This window comes from Falco cherrug, chromosome Z, assembly GCF_023634085.1.
Source record: "Falco cherrug isolate bFalChe1 chromosome Z, bFalChe1.pri, whole genome shotgun sequence".
Taxonomy (NCBI): Eukaryota; Metazoa; Chordata; class Aves; order Falconiformes; family Falconidae; genus Falco; species Falco cherrug.
In genome coordinates, this window is record NC_073720.1 from 44,248,623 (window position 1) to 44,269,632 (window position 21,010).

General features: G+C 39.4%; 2 protein-coding genes across 6 annotated transcripts in view; one reads left to right on the forward strand and one right to left on the reverse strand.

The window, feature by feature from the left end:
• NAA35 (N-alpha-acetyltransferase 35, NatC auxiliary subunit) overlaps positions 1–2,668 on the forward strand; it is a 28,905-nt gene extending 26,237 nt beyond the window's left edge. For both annotated transcript variants that reach the window (XM_055698410.1, XM_055698411.1), the window contains exon 23: positions 66–2,668. In XM_055698410.1, coding sequence (XP_055554385.1) covers positions 66–125 — 60 coding nt within the window. In that variant the 3' untranslated portion in view covers positions 126–2,668. The remainder of the gene's footprint in view (positions 1–65) is intronic.
• A 481-nt stretch (positions 2,669–3,149) lies between these two features.
• GOLM1 (golgi membrane protein 1) overlaps positions 3,150–21,010 on the reverse strand; it is a 32,764-nt gene continuing 14,903 nt past the window's right edge. For all 4 annotated transcript variants that reach the window (XM_055698415.1, XM_055698413.1, XM_055698412.1 and 1 more), the window contains 7 exons: positions 20,407–20,461; positions 19,272–19,374; positions 12,476–12,614; positions 8,672–8,801; positions 7,150–7,434; positions 5,004–5,117; positions 3,150–4,677 (listed from right to left, as the gene is read on the reverse strand). In XM_055698415.1, coding sequence (XP_055554390.1) covers positions 4,628–4,677; positions 5,004–5,117; positions 7,150–7,434; positions 8,672–8,801; positions 12,476–12,614; positions 19,272–19,374; positions 20,407–20,461 — 876 coding nt within the window. In that variant the 3' untranslated portion in view covers positions 3,150–4,627. The remainder of the gene's footprint in view (positions 4,678–5,003; positions 5,118–7,149; positions 7,435–8,671; positions 8,802–12,475; positions 12,615–19,271; positions 19,375–20,406; positions 20,462–21,010) is intronic.

Genomic DNA, 21,010 nt, shown 5'->3' on the forward strand with positions numbered 1-21,010 from the left:
TCCCTCCTTTTGAGTATTAAATTCAGTAGTACCACTGTGAAATGTTTTAAATTTTTTCTTTCTAGGTTCCTCCAGAATTTGACTTCTCCCCTCATAAATATTTTCCAGTTGTGAAGCTTGTTTGAAAGACGAGAGATTGTTAGGATTCCTGAAGCATAATATATGCATCAGATACCAGCTGTAGGATTGAATATCTAGTGCTATACCCAGACTGAGAGGGATCTCCAGGATAAAAGTACTGTTATATGGAATATCTATAGTCTGCTGCTTTTACATCATCTGAATGGTAATTGCTTTTTCAAATGGTTTGTATAAAATCTTACGGGTGAAGCCAATTTTAATGAACTGTATTGTTGGAGACTGTTCTAATTTTATGAATGAGCTCTGCCAGAATATGGTAGTTTAGGGACTTAGTAATTCGTTGAGGACTGCATAAAAATAATGCCTCATGTTTGACAGGCACAGCTGAGCTTCTGAAATTCTACCTTGAACAAAGCCACTTGGAGAGATTGTGAATTTCACTATTTTTGCCTAAATTGCATCAAATTTGCTTGTTACAAGTAGAGAGACTGGGTTCTTTTCTTGTCAAGTCCTGTAAGCTAAAACAATCTTTGTAGAAATCAAGAGCAGATGAAAACTAGTTAGTTAGCTCCTCTTACTGCACTGAATGAAGTGATTTTTGTTTTACTGAAGTCAGTTGTCTAGGAGTATTCTGTCTCAAATATAGAATAAGTACTTGAAGACAGTGGGAAAGGGACTGTTATTTCTAGCTGTCATTGTCTTCATTCTTCATGGTACTGGAGAATCTGCATAGCTGCCACACTGTTAAGTCACTAGCAACACAGGAACGCAGCACACTAGGAGTGTATTTTAACTGCTCTGCAACTTTATTTCAATCCTGTTGTTACTGTACCAGTGCAACCAAGGGATTGCTATTTGTTCCATTGCTCAGTCAGCTCTTGGGTGACCTTCATTCTCTTGTTTTGACTGCAATGCTGCTGCTGGATCCTACCACCTTCTCTAATGATTGATACAGGTAAAAGTCCTGAACAGGAGCAGTCCCAAACCTACCTTTTCCTTCTTGGAACAGTTCTTCCTCCTGTGCTTCCAGATGTGAAATAAGAGATAAGCTGTTGTTGAGCAACCTTCTGCTACAAGAGGGGGGAAAAAAAAAGTATAAAAAGCTGTGTTGCTCTTTGATAAACCATACTGCCAAGTCGTTACCTGGGCCATACAAGCAAATCTTCCAGGTCTGACCATGTTGGATGGACAGTTCTTCATTTTGGTGCAGAATGTCTTCCTCTATAGCGATGAGCTTGTAGCTCCTTCCTGACCATGCAAGACATTTGTGTTTCTCCTAACACAGTTGTGCTGTGGAATAATACCACTTGAGCTCCATCACCTAAGCAGCAGCACTGCTGAGCTAGAGCTGGAAAAAAAAGAAACTGTGAAGTGCAACACCCACTTGTCTGCCAGCGATTTGTAGCTTCTTGAAATAAGGAGAAGTACTGCCCTGAAGACATGCTTTTCCTAATTTCTCTGCTAAGGAAGTTGCATACCATTTTATGTTTGCTTGTCGTCACGGTAAATATACTTGAATGCTTCTGTGTTGTTGCCACAGGATTGAAAATTTTGGAAAACATAGTTGTAAAGTTGGGAAACTGTTTCTAGTGCAGGGCACTGAAAATTCATCTGGCTTTTGCTGCCTTCTTGTGAACAATCACAAAAATCTTCCCTGTCTTAATCTTGAACTACATGACAGCAGCTCAAGGACAGCCTTTGGTATTTCTCCAAAGGAAGCTGCAAATGAAAAGAGAAACCAAGTTCCACATAATGCATAGAACTTAAGAAAACAGGAATGATCATCTTTTCTATTAATATTAGACATGGATGAACTGTACAGAACAAGGTGAATACACCTTATTAGAGAAGTATTAATAGAATACATTCTTATTAGAGAAGACATTTTTATTTTAAAATGCTTATCAAAAATGGATCAGGTGTAAGTTTTTTTTAAAAAAAGATCAATCAAGGACAAGTGTTAACCCCGAGATGATTACAGCAAAGCTTTCCCTGCCTCACACGACTAAAAAATTTAGTGATAGAGAAGACTATGCAAACCACAGTTCAGAATGAATCTCTTGTTTTTTTCCAACTAGAAGTCCTTTAATTTTAAAATTCTATACATTAGACATACAGGCCCCTTGTCTACTAGAAATCTACCACCCTAGTTACATTCCGGTAGCACTTGAAGCAATTGAGAATAAGATTGTATTCCTTTATGCTTTTGAACATTGCTCTTACACAGGTTTTCAGATCCCCTACTGTCAGAGAAGAAACAAGTGTGGTTTGTACAAAGGTGGTCTTGTTCATGGAGCAGACAATATGTAGCTGGTTAGCGAGAAGCCCAGTCTGGTTTGGGTACTGAACAGCCAAAACAATTCCTTTTAAATGATGTACTGGCAATACATTGATTACCTTAAGGATTTTGTTCGTTTGGGATTTTACCAGCATCAAGTTGAATACTGTGTTTCACTGTACATTTTATACTGTTAGAATATATACGCTCTTTAACAATCACTATTAAATTCCTGATTAACATCAGCTCAGCTATGTAATTGTTTACAGATTAAGTCCTACGAAAATGCCACTTTTATGGAGAATATGAGTAAACAATTTGATGTTAAAACATGCCATTGTTTGCAAAAAACCCCACCTTAGTAGTCCAAGCTTCCTAATACTTGTCAGTTAGGAGAGATGCTTATACCTTCTTTTCTCTTCTGCTTACAAGCATTTGTCTTCCCTGCTATATTGACTGTAGCAGCCCAGACCAGTGAAATCTGACTGAAATGGTGAAAAAAACCTAGAGTAACCAAAAACCCAGTAATGGAAGTTAATGGTTTTCTTGGAAGAATCTAAGTTCCATGTGGCAAGTCTTACCAGTGAATTGTTTACGTATTTAGGCTTAATAGTCACCACTTGACTTGAGCTCTGTCTTGTAACTTGATGACAGCAAATACTCTTTTCATACACAAAAAGAATAAACTTTCCACTTGCATATTTAGACATCTTAAGGTCCAGGAGTTGTAAACTAGTACACTGAGGAATAGGAATGACACACCACAAAGGCAGTTACAAAATGAAGTGAATTAACAGAAAGCCAAGACAAATTTGTATTTTCTTAAATGGAATTTGTGGTTGGGAAGTCAGTCATGTCTGTCTGCTCGCATGCTCTCTTGACAGGTTGGTTCATACTCAAAGATTGCTCCAAACCAATACAGGTATCGGTCTTGAGAATAGACACAAATACAATCTTCAAAACAGCTGGCTACACGCAATGCAGGTTGTACTGCAGTTAAGGGTGCTTTAGTGGTAGCAGAGGGTATTTTGACATTATTGTAGAATAATTTCCAGTTTATATTCAACAAGTTACAGAAAAGACAAAGACTACAGAACATTAACAACGTGATACTTTGTGCATAATGCAGGACTTCCTTCACAACAAGTACAGCTTTCCCTGTGGGAGACACTGTGGTGTCTGGTAAATGCATAGTCTGGTTGACCTTCTTCAGAAATCCTGCAGAGATGAGTCACTTTGAATGGCTGAGATGACTGCTGTTCTACAAGGCAAGCATGTGCCTTGCTACTTTTTAGCAGAAGATAGCAGCTGAGTGGAGTAAAGGGTAGTTCTAACAACACTTCAGATAGCTTTTGTCAATTAAAGTTCAGGAATTTTAATTTGTACTTGCACAAGTTCAAAGTGTAACTAACTGAACCGTACCATAGTAGTGACCTTGTGAACAGGAGTCCAACAAAGCTTAGAGAAAAATCTTCCTGGCTAATCTCTTTAAGAAGACACTATTGTCAGAATATTATAATCTAAAAGCTCAGAACACAACTAGGATAGTGTTTCAGCCTGGTTACAGATGGTGTAAGCCAGCAGTTTCATTTAAGATGCCCAGAAAAATGTATCATTCTGAGGACCTGGCAGTGCTAGGTTAATGGTTGGCCTCAAGGATCTTAAAGTTCTTTCCCAACCTAAATAATTCTATGATTCTGTCCTATCTAAGGACAACAATCCGGCTTTCTGATTCTGTCTACATTGCAGTAAAAAGGTGCCAGAATAGACACGAGGGTAGATGCAGCATGGGCCATTTTTCATCCTTCCCGTGTTTCGTCAAGGTAAGTTAGGTCCCCTTAAGCTGCTCTTAAAACTAGGCTGGGGATTTCTTTACTGCATTTCTCAGGGGAGAGATCCATCCTTGGTAGAGAACTCTTTCATGTACCTCCAATCCACACATTGTTACTGTAATATGACTGTGCAAGCTGGCTGATTTCAAAGTTACTGCACTTACTGCTAGCTGGTTTCAGCTTTATAATTGGTAGGAAGGAAAGAGTCATTGCAGAGGTCAAGCTGCTTTAAAACAATCCTCCACAGATTTAAGGGATTTTTTTTCACCACTGAAACAGTACTAAAACTTCACAAGAAAATACTACTTCATTTGGCCTCTTATTGAAGCCTTGAGAAGATAATCAAAACATTTTCAGGTAATTTTGTTTTCATTGCTGCATTTATATGAAGAGGTGACTAAGCTGCATTATGAACCTCATTCATTCACAACCTCTGTCATTCTTCAGCATGCTCAGATAAGTGGTTCAGATCTTCAGGATTTTTAACTAATGAAAAAAAAGGTACAGAAATCTCCGTGAGAGGCAGAAGTAATAGTTCTTTATCTAGAAAACAATCTAGAGCACAGCAGGAGAATTCTGAAACAACTGTTAAGTACTGTATAGTAAAGCTACAGATACTGTCTCCACCACAAGTTAAACAGTAACTTCAGTGATGCTATACAGAAAATAGGTCACACTGTCAACGTGAGGGAAAGCTCAAACAACAAACAGAAACTAGCTAGCTATGTCTGCTACAGGATATTGTTCAAAATATAATCTTAAAATTTTCAGCATGTGGTACTTGGGTTAAAACTTGTTTTTTTCTTTTTTACCATTTTCAATCCCTGCAAGTGCTGCTTGCTTGTCTGTTTCTGATTCAGCTTCATTTTCATCTAAATTGTAATCAACATCCTTGTCCAGGTTCAGTGCTTCATGTTGCTGTTTCTCTGCAAAAGCATTAAAATTAATTTGTTTTATGCAATACCACAAGGTCATCTGCACAAGAAACACTTACGGGAATAGTCTTCCACAGAATTTACTTTGCTGCTGAATGAATTTTTTCATTCATTTAATATATTTTTCCTTCTGAACTGTTAAAATTTCAGAGCAGCTTTTGCTGTAAAACTTGTATAAAGAACTAGATAAAAGACTATCTTTTGGAATTTGGAAAATATAATTAAATCCAGCCAACACTCAGAAAGAAAAAGTATTATACATTAAAGGACCACCTAAGGAAGAGTAAAACCTGAAGCCGCTACTGAGTACTTGACTGGGGGATTGCTTTTATATGTATTAACACCACCGCTAAAATGAATCTCAGCTTCCCCCTTCTTGTTTTAGCTTGTCCACTTGTTTTAGTTTGAAAGCAGTGAATATAGCAATAAAAGAGTTATTTTATGATGTGCTAACCTGAAACAAAAGCAATGTTTTGTAAGATTTTCTTCACCCAGTCATTAAGTAATCTTAAGCAACTTTTAATGACTATCTTAGGATTTCTTTATTATATAGAGAGCTCAGAAGTAAATGGAAACATTATTTCTGATTGTCAAATCAGAAATGCCCTTATTTTTCAGTTAATCAGCCAGGAAAAAAATATAACAGCATAGAGGCATACCCCAGTTAAGAGAGATAAGTCTCTGGTTCTGAACGTTCTTAAACCAAGCCCTCTAATTAGTAACTGGCATAGAAACAGGCTTGAAAATTTTTAGCCTCAGTGTTGTCCATGTTCAGAGCACCACATCAAGCAGATTTTTACAGTTACAGACCTAAAGGTCTCAGACTTTTAAAAGAGGCTTCTATTAAGTGACAGAGGATGCTCAGAGAATAGGGAAGAAATCTGTGTCTACTTTAGACTCCTTAGGCTACAAAGAGCCTGTGCAGTGAGGTATGGTATTTTTGTTGAACAATCAAACCTGAAAAGCTAGTATTTCTAGCTCACAGAAACTCTCACTTTTCACAAGCTACATGTCAGAGTTTTTTCTTGCACTAGTTGTTGGATAATTTTTTTTACCTTTCTACTATTTATTTCCATTAAAATGGAAGCAGTTTAGGTAACTTCTATTCACTTCTCTTTGGGGGACAGCCTGCTCTGGCCAGCATCTTTGGAGCGGCTGGAAGAATAATACTTTAGCAATGCAGATGAGATTATTTATCTCTGCCAAGTTATCAATAGTCTTAACATCATTACTCATGATTCTATGAATGTGTTTACTAGAAAAGCATAGACAGCATCTTTTGTGAGCATCAGTTTTGGCTCTGACTGTCATAAAGCTTCCCGCTTGATTACTCTGGGCTGCTGTGTCCACCTGAGACTGAGTTCCTCAGGACAGACAGTGGGGTGTCCAGATTCTGGTCAGGTTTAGGCACAACATCGATACTCTTATGGTTAATGCTGTGGAGACACATGGTTCGGGGTCATGTGTAGTCAATGCCAGAAACTGGAACCTTTGCAACATCTGATCTGCAGTTTTGCAGACTCACTAATGCAACTTTAGATACCTGAAGCCTTTGGTTGAGTTTTATTCACGCTAGCTTATTTTGAAGTAGGGGTAGCTAGCATTTACATGTTGACACTATAAGGACTATCTGCAAAACATCAAGATGCAGCAACCATCCAAAGCATTTACAAGTAGAGAGATAACATCTTGTCCTCTTCACATACATTATATTCTTAAAAAGCCTCAACACCCAGAAGTTTCAGGCCCTATTTCCCCAAATGCCTTGTACAGCCAGTGGAGAGAGAGAGACAGGGAGGCTGCTGTGGTGATGGAGAACTCAGCCTGGTAGCCCCATGTTGCAGAAACAGAAGATTCAATCTTTACCCACAGACTGTAGAAGGCTGCTGGGAACGACTGAGCTCTTAAATCTCACACTAACCTTTATGAAACAAGCCAGCTGCCACCACTGTTGCAGAAATCATGCCCTATTCCAGAGTTTTGTTTCGTTAGTGTTCTTAATAATACATGACATGATACCAACCAGCCTTTCCGGGGGGCGAATCATCCTGCTTAGCATCATAATTTAGGAGCTGCTCCCTCTCAATTTCCTCACTGGCAGCCTGTTTTTCTGCTGGCTGTAACGCATCTTGCCCCGCTACATGCTTTTCATCTTTAGACTGATTCAGCTCCTTCTCTGTCTCAGACTGCATCTCCTTGTGACCTGCGGCAGCCTTGAGTGAATCCTGTGGGTTTTTCAGTTGACTAGAAAGCTTCTCTTCTGCCTTAGGCTCCTGTTTTCTGATTTCAGCTAGGCCATTTATTCTTTCTGTAAACAATAAACATGATTGTAAGTAAACAACCTAATGCCTTTCAGTGGTGGCACAAGTTAAAAAAAAACTTTTAATAAATACGCTTTATCTTTCTCATTCAAATCTTGGTTTTCCTCTGAAAGAGTAGCTTTCAACCACAACAGTTCCAAAGATAAAAAGAAGCCAACCCATGTTTTTCCTACAAGGATGAGACATTGTTTACTGTCAACAGATTCATGCTTCTACCTACTTAAAATTTTGGTATATGCAGTTAATAAATTGGGCAGGTGAAACACAGCAGTTTAAATAAAAATGTCAGTGTGCTATATAAGCATCAGTTTTCTGAGTTAATTTTGTTACCAACAATAAAAATGATTGGTGTTCAAACGTAGCTCCGAACAAAGCAGTCACGTGGGCAGATCTGCAAGTAAATCAAGGCTGTTGTTTTTAAAGAGGAAGAGGAAGTATGGAAGGGCTATTACTTTTAGCAGACATTACAATATCTTTCTTCCTGTGTATTTGTATTTTTAACAAAAAAAAAAAGATTAAATTTGCCTGAATAAACTATATATAGACGTTGTCTTCACTTGCTAGTTCTTTAAAATGAGTTGCATGCTTCCAAGACGAATTTAAAATGTCATGTAAGAAAAACTAAATAGGAAACTGATTTTCTATCACGTACAGTATAATGCAAGACTGATGCATGAGGATACATCCATTCAAATTAATAGTTTCTGAGAGTGTAGTGCCAAAAGCACCCATTAGGTTAACTAATCTGATATCATGCATATCATTTCCTTTACTTGCATTTTGCTCCGTGACAGCAAGGGAAGCATGGGTGTGTGGGTTTGTTTGAAGCCTAACTTCCAGCTATTCTGTAGGAAGAAGTAGCAGACCAGATGTGTCAAACTTACTAAGAAAGCAAATAGTAAATGTTCTTGAAAATCACTGCTTCCAAAAGTAGGGTATTTTCTCTGTATTAAATGAGGAATATGACTCCAGAATTGTAAATATTTGTATTTTCCTTTACATGCAACATGTGAGTTACAACAAAAATGAAGCAGTAGAAATGCTAGTAATAAAAATGCTTGAACAGATTATTATACCTCTCCATAGCTGGAAAATTGATTAAAGTTGTCTTCTGGTGTAACATTTTTCATCTTAATCTTGTGTACAAAAATGTTTTTTTGAATGTTCAATTAAATTACAAATGTTCTTATCCAGCTGCTAGTAAGATGGTGATTTTCACCTCACCTTTATCCTGCGGTGGGTCTGGCTTTTTTACAGTAGGTGCTGCTTTAGGTACATCTCCATTGGGTTTCTGCTGTTCGAAGTCAGATGCCTTGAACTCTGTCTGCTTCAAGGCTGGCAGTTCAATATTGACCTATAAAGCGCACGTGAACAGATAAGCATATAACAGATAAGGATATAACTACTCCTGGATCGGGAAAGGGAAGTGGAGAGGTTAGATTGGAATTCAGTATGGGGGAGAAAGATCCTAACACACTCGGAAATATTTGTACCAAAATTTTTTTTGGTGATGGAAGCACCATACAGTCTCGACTGTGCAGTGATGTTTCTACGTAACAGCACAACACTGGGATAATTTAACACCTTTAATCTAACTGCAGCTAAGGATGAGGTTACTATTCTGGGTTAGTGTTTCACAAGAAACAGTGTTACTCTCTGAGGGTCACAGAACTGTAACACCACACATTTCTCCATTGTTGCCCTGCTACTGTGTCAAAAAGCTACCATAGCAAAAAACCAGACTGCATTAACTGCTGTTGGTAATCTAGAGGGACAGGGAAACCAAGCTTCAGCGTAACAGACTTCAGTTAAGCAAGCTTGAACAGAACTGGTCTAATACTATGCTGATTGCAGGATTAAGGGAAATCATAAATCAACCATGTAGACAACTGTCTCTTTAACATGATGAGAGCTTACTTAAGACTGTATTAAATACTAGGCTGCTCTCAGCATCTGACCTGCTTAAAGATTAATGGCTAAGATGTACACCACCTTGAAGATCTTCCAATTTAGCAATTAAAATTCTATGTACAGTTTTTTCTCACAGTGGCATTTAATTGGCTGAGAGCTATGTCAATTCAGTTCATACAAACCCTGAATGTGAAGTGTGCACCTGGAGCTTGTGCTGTGCTGTACCAGCTTTGGTGCAAAAAAACATTTACAAAACTGCTTGTTCCGTGGGGATTTTTTGTTGAGTTTTTGTTTTGTTAAAGAAAAATAATCAAGAGATGCAGAGAAAGAACAAGCATACAGACATTTAGAGACAAACCTGTTCCTATCTGGTACTATAGAAATGAATAGGAAACCTTTTGGTATAGAAAGTCATACAGTCAACAGAAAGTATTCTGTTGCCATTGTTGGTAAGAATGTAACTACCCATTGTTCCCGGCAGGTCAATAAAACACTAGGTTGTCAGGTATTCACACAGTCATTTGGAAAAATGGCTGCAGAAAGAAGCGGTTAAATAACCAAGAAGCCAGAGTTGTAGGGGATTTGTAGTCAAAGCCAGGCAGAACTAAAGACCTTGTTGAGTCAACACCATGGAGTCCCCACATCAACAACAGATCGTCTAACTCTTATGAAAGTTTGCGAAGCAAATATTACCACAGAATATCTGGTTATTGCAGTAAGGATACTCAGAACTCCATTTTCCCTCAGTCATTAAAACAAAAATGCTGTATTGAAAAATGCTTCTGTTTTATAAATAGTTCAGCCTCTTCAGCTCACTCTACAATGGGAATCATGAGAAACTGAACATAGAACCATCTTTCACTTTATGCTGGGCATGAATTAAGGTATTTTTACAGAGTATTGAGTAAGCCTGCACTCAACAGCAAGAAATTACCTCTTAATTAAACATGCAAAAGCCCTTATCTTAAATTTCTAGCTCAGTTATTTTTAATGACAGTGTCAAATAAATTAAAAGGGTGTATGCTGAAACTTTTGGAAGCTGAAGTGGTTGGATGAAAAAATGATCATTGGAATATGTTGTATATTCCTCAACTGAGAATATATCATTCCTTAAAATACAGAGCTGTAAGAAAAGCTGTATATTTATTAACCAACCAACAGACCCTTTTCTTTCTCTGTTTTATTGAAACACTGACCTTTCCTTTACATAAACATGTACATCTTACAAAAAGGAATTATTTCAGCTAAAAACACAGGCTGAAAATGTACATAGATTTTGTCAGGATCACCTTGCACTAAGGATAACTCGGCTTTTGTACAAGCAAATAGTTGCAATTCTTTGGTAAAGAAGGTTACAGTTTAATGTAAAAATACTGTCACAGATACTAGGGAATGCAAGCAGACAGAATTTATTTAGCCTTGCCTAACCTATTACCTGCTTTGAGGAAAGATTGCCTCCAGCTATGGGATTTGTTGCAGGAGACCAAAATTGTCCTGCAGAGGGTCTTCAGCCAAACTCCTCAGATCCCTCTGGGGATAATTTCCCTTCCAAACTGGAAATGGTAAAAAAAAACCCAACCCAAACCGCCAAACAAAACCCCAAAACCCCATCTGCTGCAAAGCCACATTAGAAATTAAGTTGACCACCTCTCTAATATGGTCTTCCCCACATCAGCTTTCCAAATAGTATTATACATCTTGACATCTCCAAATGGTGGGCTTTTTATTTACTTATTACTATATTTTACTAGTATTACTTTTTATTTACTTATGTGATACTGTTGATAAAAATTACTGACAAACAACAGCTTTCATTTTTTTAAAGGGACAATTGGCTAGCATTTCCTGTCTCTAATGCCTTGATCAATCTTGCAGCTGTCATCCAATGCAGGTTCCCAGGATAAAAGGTCACAAACTTCAGCAGTTCTCTCTCCCACCATTTTACATAAAGGACTGGATGCAGACTGGAATCATTACCTGCACACCTTGGGGTCTCTGGGCAGATGTTTCAGCCATTTTCACCCACCTATTTCCAGCTATTTGCAAAACATTCATTGCTTTACCCCTTCCACTTCTGAAGTCATCAAATTGTTTCTTCTAACAGCCTTTTCCTAGCCAAAGAGAAAAAGGCATATACCACCAAACCCTCACTGCCTTTGCAATGAGAGTTGGCCACCCAGTATGGGGGAAAAGCATGACTGCAATCACATGTGAAAAACACAACTTCTGCAACTGGTGCTTGTAGTCCTGAAGAAAGGGATTCTTCGGTACCTAGAAATAAACTAGCAGCCCTCTCACCCAGGAGCTTCACTGTGTGTTCCCAGGGACATCTGTGTCAAGCTTAACCAATCAAGTGCTATCGCTGACCAAATCCTGCTTCACTGGAGAAGCATCAATAATTCACATGCCAAGACAACAGGGTGATCTGAAATTGCCTTTTCTCAGGATTTCCTCCCGCACTCTGACTCCCCAGGAAGAGTCAACTGGCACGCAGCCACCCTATGTGGCAAGCCAGCCCTAGCCTAGAGAGCCTTCTCATGTCACATACATCAATGCCTTTTGTGGTTCTTTGACTCAAAATATCCAAAAGCAAACAGCTAAGACATCTGATCCTTCCCTTATGCCCACAGTAAAAGGCTGACATTAGGGTTTCTGTGAAAATTTATAGCTGATGGACCTCAAAGGCCCTTGGGCTAAAATATATTCAAGGCTTGCTGCTACTCTGAAGTGATTCACAATGTATCCTCATCTTCAACACACATCTACAACACACAAAGCAACTAAGTCATTTAACAAAGTCAAAAGGAGCTGTGAACCAAAGCTCAGCAGGCTAAATATTCTTTAATGGACACCATTCGAATTATTCTTTAATTCGACACCATACCCCGTATCACCTCTGAAATTCTGCCCGTCTCAGAGACATAGTGGAGTCTCTTGCAGGACCTCTCCCTGTTCTGTCCTTGGAATCAGTCTATTTCCCATAGGCCAGAAACATTCAATGAATGTGAAGGAAAGCTGTCCAAAACTTAATGACATGGGCTAATGTTAGCTGGAGACAGCAGAAAGGTGAAAAACCGCTTAAGAACTACAAAGAAAAAGATTTTTACGAAACCATACCTGGCTATTTTTTTTTGAATCTTCTGAGAAGTCTTTGTTTTCTCTGATTTGTGGTACATCACTGCCCTTTTTTGTTATCTCATCTATCCTTTCTTCACATTGTTCTTTTAATTCTTTCATCTGGTTGATGCACTGTGACCTGGAGAAAACATGAACAAAAAAGCAGTTCTTAACTTTTGTCCACACTCTTCTAAAATGTTCTTTTGTAAAATCATTACTTCTTTTTTTTCCCATTTTATTATTTCCTTAGTTCTGTGCTTACATTTCAGAAATCAGTAGGAAAAAATGGGATATTAACCTAAATCCTAAGGAAAAACTCATGGTGCAGACGGTCCAGGTTCTACTGGAAGAAATTAATTTAAACTGCTTTTGTTAGACCAGCTCAACAAACTACATTAATTTTCTTGTCTTCTGCTAACCAGCCAATTTCAGTTCAGTAAAAATCAATTTTGGTCCTTGTAGCATTTCTGTATGATAACAGAAATGCATATTTGGATTTTAGCTAGGGAGAGGAAACAGCATAGCTGAAACAAAAAAAAAAAGCATAAGGTACTGCGAGCAAACTGAACACCCTTTCTCAGTGTTTCACCAAAGAGTTGTGCTGCAAGACATAACAAAACATGTTACAAAAATTGAGTTCATCAACAGCTATTATAAGTTCCAAAAGGAGTATTTCCTAAAAATGCAAGTACTGTGTACCTTTTATATACTTTTAATAGTTACACAGTGCCATTAGTGCCTTAACCTTCATGACACCAGAGGACTTTGCAGTTCTGTAGCTTGCCTCTCCCACACAGCTCCATACCCTCTAGGTAGGCCCCAGGCTCCTGTGGCAGCATTTTTCCTGAAACTTCCAGGACAGTGTTTTCCCCTTTTGTGGCTGTGCTGAGGATCCCGTGCAAACCCCAGGGGTGTTGTACCGCTGGGTTTCAGTACAGTCACTCAGGGGAAGTGACTGCCATCAGGGCAAGATCACCCTTCCTCCCCCACTCTCTTCATAACCTGTTTTGTAACTTTCACTTTATATTAGAGGAAGAACAAGACCTAGTGAATAACAAAGCAGATAAGCATTACCCCATAACACACATGTAGAAGGCTTAGAAACCAGTCATCACAGTACCCCCAAGCGTGCTTTGATCCCACTGTGAACGACAGCAAGCAATAGTAGGATTGTACGGATCCTGATGGGAAGTGCCTCACGCTAGAGGAAAATGTAGTGAAAAATCCCCATTGTTGTCAGCACCTGCTGCACTGGAGAATGTGTCCGAAGAAGAGGTTTGGCTGGGGACCACACTGTTCCTCTTCCCTGCTGGCCCCAGCAGCAAAGCAGTTTGTTGGGGTTTTTAAACCCTTTTTTCCTTTCTCTCTCCTTCGTTTTTTACCACTCTAAGGTAACTTTTGAGTTCAATGTATACCATCAGCTACAGACCCTGCAAACACATCTTCCTGCATGCAAAACCTCTCTCAGCAGTCTTTGCACAGCAACACAGTCAACATACTGCAAGTTTTACCTCCCCCTCACTAAGAAGGGAGATGGTTTTCTTCTCAGCCTAGCTCTGGCAGAATGTTAATCCGCCCTAGTATAGCAGCTGGTTCAGACAGGCATGTTTTAGTTTCTCAAGCTGCAAATAAACTACTACCTAATCCAGAGGAATTCTCAGGGCGTGTGCCTTCTGTAACAGCAAGTCACTCATTTTTATTGCATCTTCATCCTCCTCCAGCCCCAATTCTTAAAAGCAAAAGATTTCTTCTGTAGTTCACACCCAGAAAGGAAGAACAGTGGCTGGATATGCCATGAACTGTCAAATTAATGATCTTTATGAACTGACAAATTAGTTACCATTATTACAATCTCTTCTTGACTAGACATTATTCTAAAGCCTGATTTTGCTAATGCTAATACATGGAAGAGTCATCAAAATAAGCAGTGTTTCCTAAGTCAATGAACATCAGAGACAACAACATAGGCTTCAGTTATACACTTGTTCACCAATTTCTAGGAAATAAAAGGACATCAGAATTGCCTGCACCTCAGTTTGCTAACTTGAGAAAGATGCAGTACACAGACAACCTGAAGCTGGAGACAGAGCAACTTTTCGCAAATGCTCTTATCCCACACCGCACACGAAAATAAAGTTCACTTAACATCTGTGGCAAACCTTCATCATTTTTAATTTATTATCCGTGAAGAAATTCCCTTCTTGTAAAAGGGATTTGTGGGGATTTGAATACTCATGCATACAACTTCTGAAGCACAAGAACAGCACTAGTTTTCTCTACCTCGTCCCATCTCCTGACATACTTCAAATGTGCAAAACTGTTGAGGGGTAACTCATAGATTCAGAATGGCCTGGTTGCTTTGTGCAAGATATACTTCGTGTATGTTACAAGTTTAGGCTGCCATCAGGAAAGTACACAGCCATTCTTTGAGCAAGGACACTCTGGAACAGTTAGTCCTTGAAGAGACATTTAATCAGGATACTTTGAGGATGTTTCACGAGCATTGCCAAGTTGGCCGTAAGACTTAAGGTCCATGTATCCTTAACTGAACTATCCTCACTGTAATACTAAAAATCACACCCCCAGGTCAAAAAGACCCAGGTGAAGACCCCTCCCCTGAGCATGCATGATAGTAGAAATGGTTGTGTAACTATATTATAAGGTTATGCAAATTACTAACTCATCAGTGTAAAGAGGATGGACTTGGAAACTTACTAACTTAATAGTATTAGTACATGAATTTATCACGGGAAGCCCTGTTTGGTCTGCTTGATTTGTGGGAAACCACCCAGGACTGCGCAAAGCTGAAATAAATAAACAATGTCTCCCTGCGTGTGTGAAAACTGTCTTACAGTACACCAGGCCACGAATCTGCTTTTTGGACAACCAAACCAGTGCTCTTAAATTCAGTCTCTGTGGTGTGTTTTCCAAAATAGAGTTAGTTCCTGTGATACACAGCTCACTTGTGCACACAAAGGAAGCCCAAGTAATACTCCGCGCAGCTTCTCCCAGGCCCATCACAGGGGCTGTCAGCCCATCCAAGGCCCACCTCCATGAGCACAGAGGCACAAGGGCAGCGGGGAGCCTAAATTATGGACTCAGAAGAAGGGACACCCTGTCCAGACCACCCCATAGCCCCTGGGCTGTCTCATGTCAGCCTCAGCCCTCATGTTCAGGGGTGAAACACATCAACATGAGTCAACAGCACCAAGGTGTTTCCTGTCCAGGGTGCGGGACACATTATGGGATGCAGGGATAGATGATGTCAGGATCGCACAAGACTTATTATGGGACCAAAGGCAGGGAAAGGGATAGATCTCCCACAGGAACAAGCGCTGAGGAAGTCAGTTGCATGTAAACACATTGCTGGTCGGTGTGCTTCTCTGGCCTTGCCCTGCAACCTACCAGCACAGTCTGTCCCATTTCTTATTAAATGCCTTTTTAGCTCTTTCCTGCGTGAGGAACTCTGTTCACTGTGTGTGTGCGCATGTACGGGAGGGTGAGTGCAGCAAGTGGAGTCAGATGGGGGTGGGAGGGCTGCACAGAGGCGGTGCAGGGACCAGTGCCAGCCGGTACCTATGTACACAAGCACGTTTTTCAGTAGCAACGCCCCACCCTCAGGAAACCTGGATGAAGCTACTGGTGTTCGTGCTTGTGTGAGTGCTGCATGGTTCCGTGTCAACTCGCACACCTGGCTACATACAGGCGTGCTCTGCATGCACAAGAATGCATGTGCAGCCTCTCCCCTCCCAGGCTGCTGGATCTGTTGCCCTCAACCCCACGGTGAGAAACAGGCACCTTTTTCCTCTCATCAGCATATCTCATCAGCTCCTTTCATCTCTGCCAAAAAAGATTACTTGTGCACTCACCCTCTTACACTTGCCAAGGCTGCAAATACCAAATTAACCAATTATCAGACCTTTTTACATGTAGCAAAATTTCCAAAGTAGCAGCTATGTAACAAACAAAGCTCCTAGGAATCAAAATGCATCTTAATGTTGAAATATCTTCAAAAGATCGGTCTAGAGTCTTCCATTTCTCTCTGGTTGATGCAGGACACAACAGTCAGTCTTTGCTGACCAAGCTCTAATGTGAGCAGACAATACTAGGCACAGTGTGCACCAGAGGTATTTTGCTAAGTGGATTGCTGAGGAACATGCACTCCTTTTGCACACAATACCATAAGTAAGCTCACATAATTCTCCTGACTTCTGTATGGAAAACACTAAGCTTGTTCAAAAAAAAAAAGAATAAAATGCGAAGATGAAACTAAGACTTGGGCATGAGAAAAATAGTTATTTTTGTGCTTTCTAAGTAACAAAGTTACTTATGTATTCCACATGCAGTTAAAAAAAAAAAGCATTTGACTTCTGTCATCTTTTTCTAACATTTTCAATTATATAATAATACTCTCTCTCCGTTTTCCACTGGGCAAAGTTTACTTGATACGTAAGGTGCAAAACCATCCATGTCAAAGGGAGAAACACTGGCACAGCACAAAGGCAAGTCTAACGCCGCCTCCTGCAAAGGCTTACTAAAGATGAACAGAGTGGGAAGATGTTGGTTTACTCCTAATATTGAGCAAAGAAAGACAGATTAAAAGTAACACTTTGAGTCTTTCTAATAATACTTGTTTTTCTAGGCCCATCATCATACTGGGGAAAGGTTGTTTGTAAGCATTTAAAATGACAGTATTAAGTAAGTGTTTAGTAATAGCAGAGAGGACTGTATGTAACCAAGTACAATCCGATGTTTGTTTCTACAACTACCACAACACAACTCAAATGTAACTTACTGCAACAGTGAAGTATTAATGTTCCAACACACCCACCCCAAAGGTACACAACAAGCAACATTTAAAAGATACATTTATATATGTTCCTGCTAGAATCGTGGGCATGCTACACGGTGTCCAAGCTATAAATCATTCCATGAAAATTTGAGTGCCAAGTTTGTTTTCCTCACTTGCATAGCTACAAAAAAAATCCAGAAATAGAAAATGAACACTTATGTGTTATATAGCAAAGCTACTGAAGAAAGTATAGGTCCTTGACTGAGAGAACTGCTTTTATGGACTCCCATGGAGAGACTGCAGGAAAGAGTGCAGCATCTACCTCAGGACCAGCTGGAGGCAGACCAGCTAGGCAAGTCCCTGTTCAGCTAGCACACGGCGGAATTATCATGCCTGTTTCTACATCTACCCAGACACAAGAAAACCCATCTTCACCACTGTAACTTGTTCAGCTCTTCACCTTGAGCCAAGCCTTGACCCTGGAGCTGTGCCCTCCAAATCTGATCTTCTCCTCTTCTGATAAACAAAGAGGGACTCTTCACAGTATACTCCCATGAGCAGAGATGTGATTTCTTTGATGGAGCTGTACTTTAAAACATTTAACCAGACATGGGCAATAAACCTTAGTTTTCAGAAGCTAGACTCACTACGTTTGCCTTCTATCAGTTGCCCACACACATGGACCAATCCAGTGCTTCAAGGATGTACTTCTCATATAGAGCAGGACCGTACAGCACATACATACAGCTACAGATCTATTTATTCTTGCCAATCTCAGCCTTACAAAGAAGATGCTGGCAAACAGGTACTCTTAACTTGCAAAGAACTATTAATGAGTCCCAGCCTTGTCATTTAACTAAACAGCAAAGACATGCCACTTAACAACCGTGGTACACAACAAGCTTAAGAAGGAAAATGTATCTTAGTGGACATGTAAGTGCAGTATGTCTTAATAAAAGGTTGGTAAAAACTTAACTCTCCAACTTCCTTCTACTTTTCCTGTTAGAAGTCCTAAGTTATTAGAACACCACTAACACAATCTATCTGGGTCACCATTATTAAATGAGTAATAGTGTTCTAAAAAAAAAAAAAAAAAAGTATAAAGCCAATTGGTAATCTGTAAGAAAAAAAAGTAAAAAACCCACCCAAAACACTAATACTAATCCTTAATTCTTAGAGGGAAAATAAAGAAAAAACGTATTTCAAGTCTGGCCTGCATAATTCAAGTTCTTTGATTGCTGTGTTGAACTTTTACTTGTAATTCCTACAAAATCTGGCTAAACAGTGGCTGCTGAAAAAATACTCATCACTTCAGCAATTATATTCTTGATGGAAAATCATTACGAGAATATGCAAACAGCAAATTCTGTTGGTTTTCCGTAGCCACATACTAGAGGGAAGATACAAAAGCATGTGAAGACTGGTAGAGGGAACAAGAACATTACTGACTACAAAGAATCCAGGATAAATTCCTAGGAATACCAGAAATGTGTATTTAGTGTAAGGGTACTGACAAGCACTTGTGTTCAGTTACCCATGCCTCATAATTCAGTGGGAAATTTCAACAAAAACCATGACTAGTTATGAACTGTAATGCAGAACACATGGCTCTGACCACAACTTGTACCATAAACTTTTTGAGACCTCTGGCAGGTCAGTGAGGGTATTGCCATATCTTAGTTCTTAAACTTCTTCAGAGTTTAGCCTCTTTGTGTTTCAATTTCCCCCCCCCCCAACTCTCAGATGAGAATATTGCTACCTTTCTCCTCCTGCAATGGAAGGAACATCAAGAGTGCGGGAGAAATCTGTGGATTCTGAAATGCCAAGCATTACAAGGTCTACGCTCTTCTCCAAGATCAACTGTAATTTTACATGTGTCAGGTGTTACTTTCTCCTTAAAAACGTACATTTACTAACAGTGCGACAGCTATCACCAGAATCCTCTGGGTTACAACCAAGTCACCTACAGCTCCAGCAGCCACCTTTTAGAAAGAACATACTTACAGGTCATACGAGAACTTCCTCTGAAGGTTAGTCTGGTTCTTCTGAAACCAGTAAACATCCAGCTGTAGCCTTCCATATTCCGTCTGCAATTCTTTCAAGTGTTCTGACCAGAACAGGATTAAAATGTATATTAAAATACACACACATATATATACCTACATATATTACAGTAGAAGTATCAAATGACAGATCATGGTAAGCATGCTAATTCCATCTATCTGTCATGCTTACTACATTTTGTAAACAAATGCATAGGAAATTGTTGAATTTATTCATCAAAGATGCACAGGATTGGGTGAGAATAGCTTTTCAGCCTAACATATTAACAAAAACAGTGTAACAGCTTTTTTTACCTACTTCTCTTCATAAGGAATACGCTAACTTGTTTGCAAACCCTTGCTCTGCTAGGTTTCAGCCCAGAAAATCTTTAGGTCTATTAAATACTAATCAGAACATAGCATGAAATGGTATTCATGTTTATTAGCCATCGGAAGACAAGTTTACAATACTTCCCTGAATAATATGCAATTTACAGTTATGTTCCCCCAAAACAGAGGCATCTATGATTTTGTTTTCTTCCTGATAGAAAGCTGTGTGTGAAGGCACCAGAGGAAGGCACCACAGCATACTGACCTGTTAATAGAACTTAGGATCCATTACTCAGACTTCCTGAGGAATAAATTGCTAACAACAATTCTGAAGCACCAGCATGAACAGAAATTAGTTAGATATTTCTTATTTAATACAGGAGTTCTTTAATTCCTCCAGAGCTTAAGTGCATGGCCCAAACACCTCAGGGAGGAATTGCAAGAATATGCTGCAAAAGGTAGAATGAAGAATAAATCTATTCACAATACATAGAGAAGCTAGGTTTATTCCATATTATTTTGCATCATAAGGGTCAAGAGTCCTACATTAAGTGCTACAGGGGCAAATCCTTCTACTGTTGAGGCAGATTAGCCAGACACTTCACTGGACTGGGCCAGCTGCAGGATCTAAGCCACCACAGCTCCTGCAGCATCCCCATGACTTGAAGAAAGGCAGCTTTCTCAGAAGACACCAGAAAAATGCAAGTCTTAAAAACAGGGGGATAAAAACCAGCATGAGTGAGATGCAGAGAGGTACTACAACATACCTCGTAGACTCTGGATCAGTCGGTCATTTACTGTGATGTTACTCATGAGCACTGCCTGAAAGGAGCAGAAGAGAAGACAATGTTTTAATTGCAAAGGACCTGTGTTACCATTAATATTATAAACACCACCAACCAAGCACTTGTAACAGGATCTGTGCAGCTAGGGGACCTTCACAACACTGTTATAGTTAATGAAAAACCCAAATAGTGGTCAGTGTAAACAAAGCAGAAACCTATGATGTAAGACTCTTAACATAAAACCTGTACAGGTACATATAATGTACCCTCTGCTTTTGTTATTGTCCATTCATTTTGGTATGAAGAGGTAGAAATGTTCCAGTAGATAACTCTTAAGCTATACACACTCTAAATTTCCACTGTTAGGGTGCCTACAACTTCAGCTAGTACCAGACCATCCTTTTTGTTTTCTCCACCATGTGGAAATACGTTTTAAACAGAGGTAGTCTTCCAGACCTCTGCTGTACCAGTCATGAATAAGCAGAGCAGACTGATTTCTCTTGCTAATTTAGCAACACCATGCTATAGCAAGTAGAGTGGTGCATGAGGCAGTGCTTGCTTTTCATTAAAGCTTTTTCAAAACTAT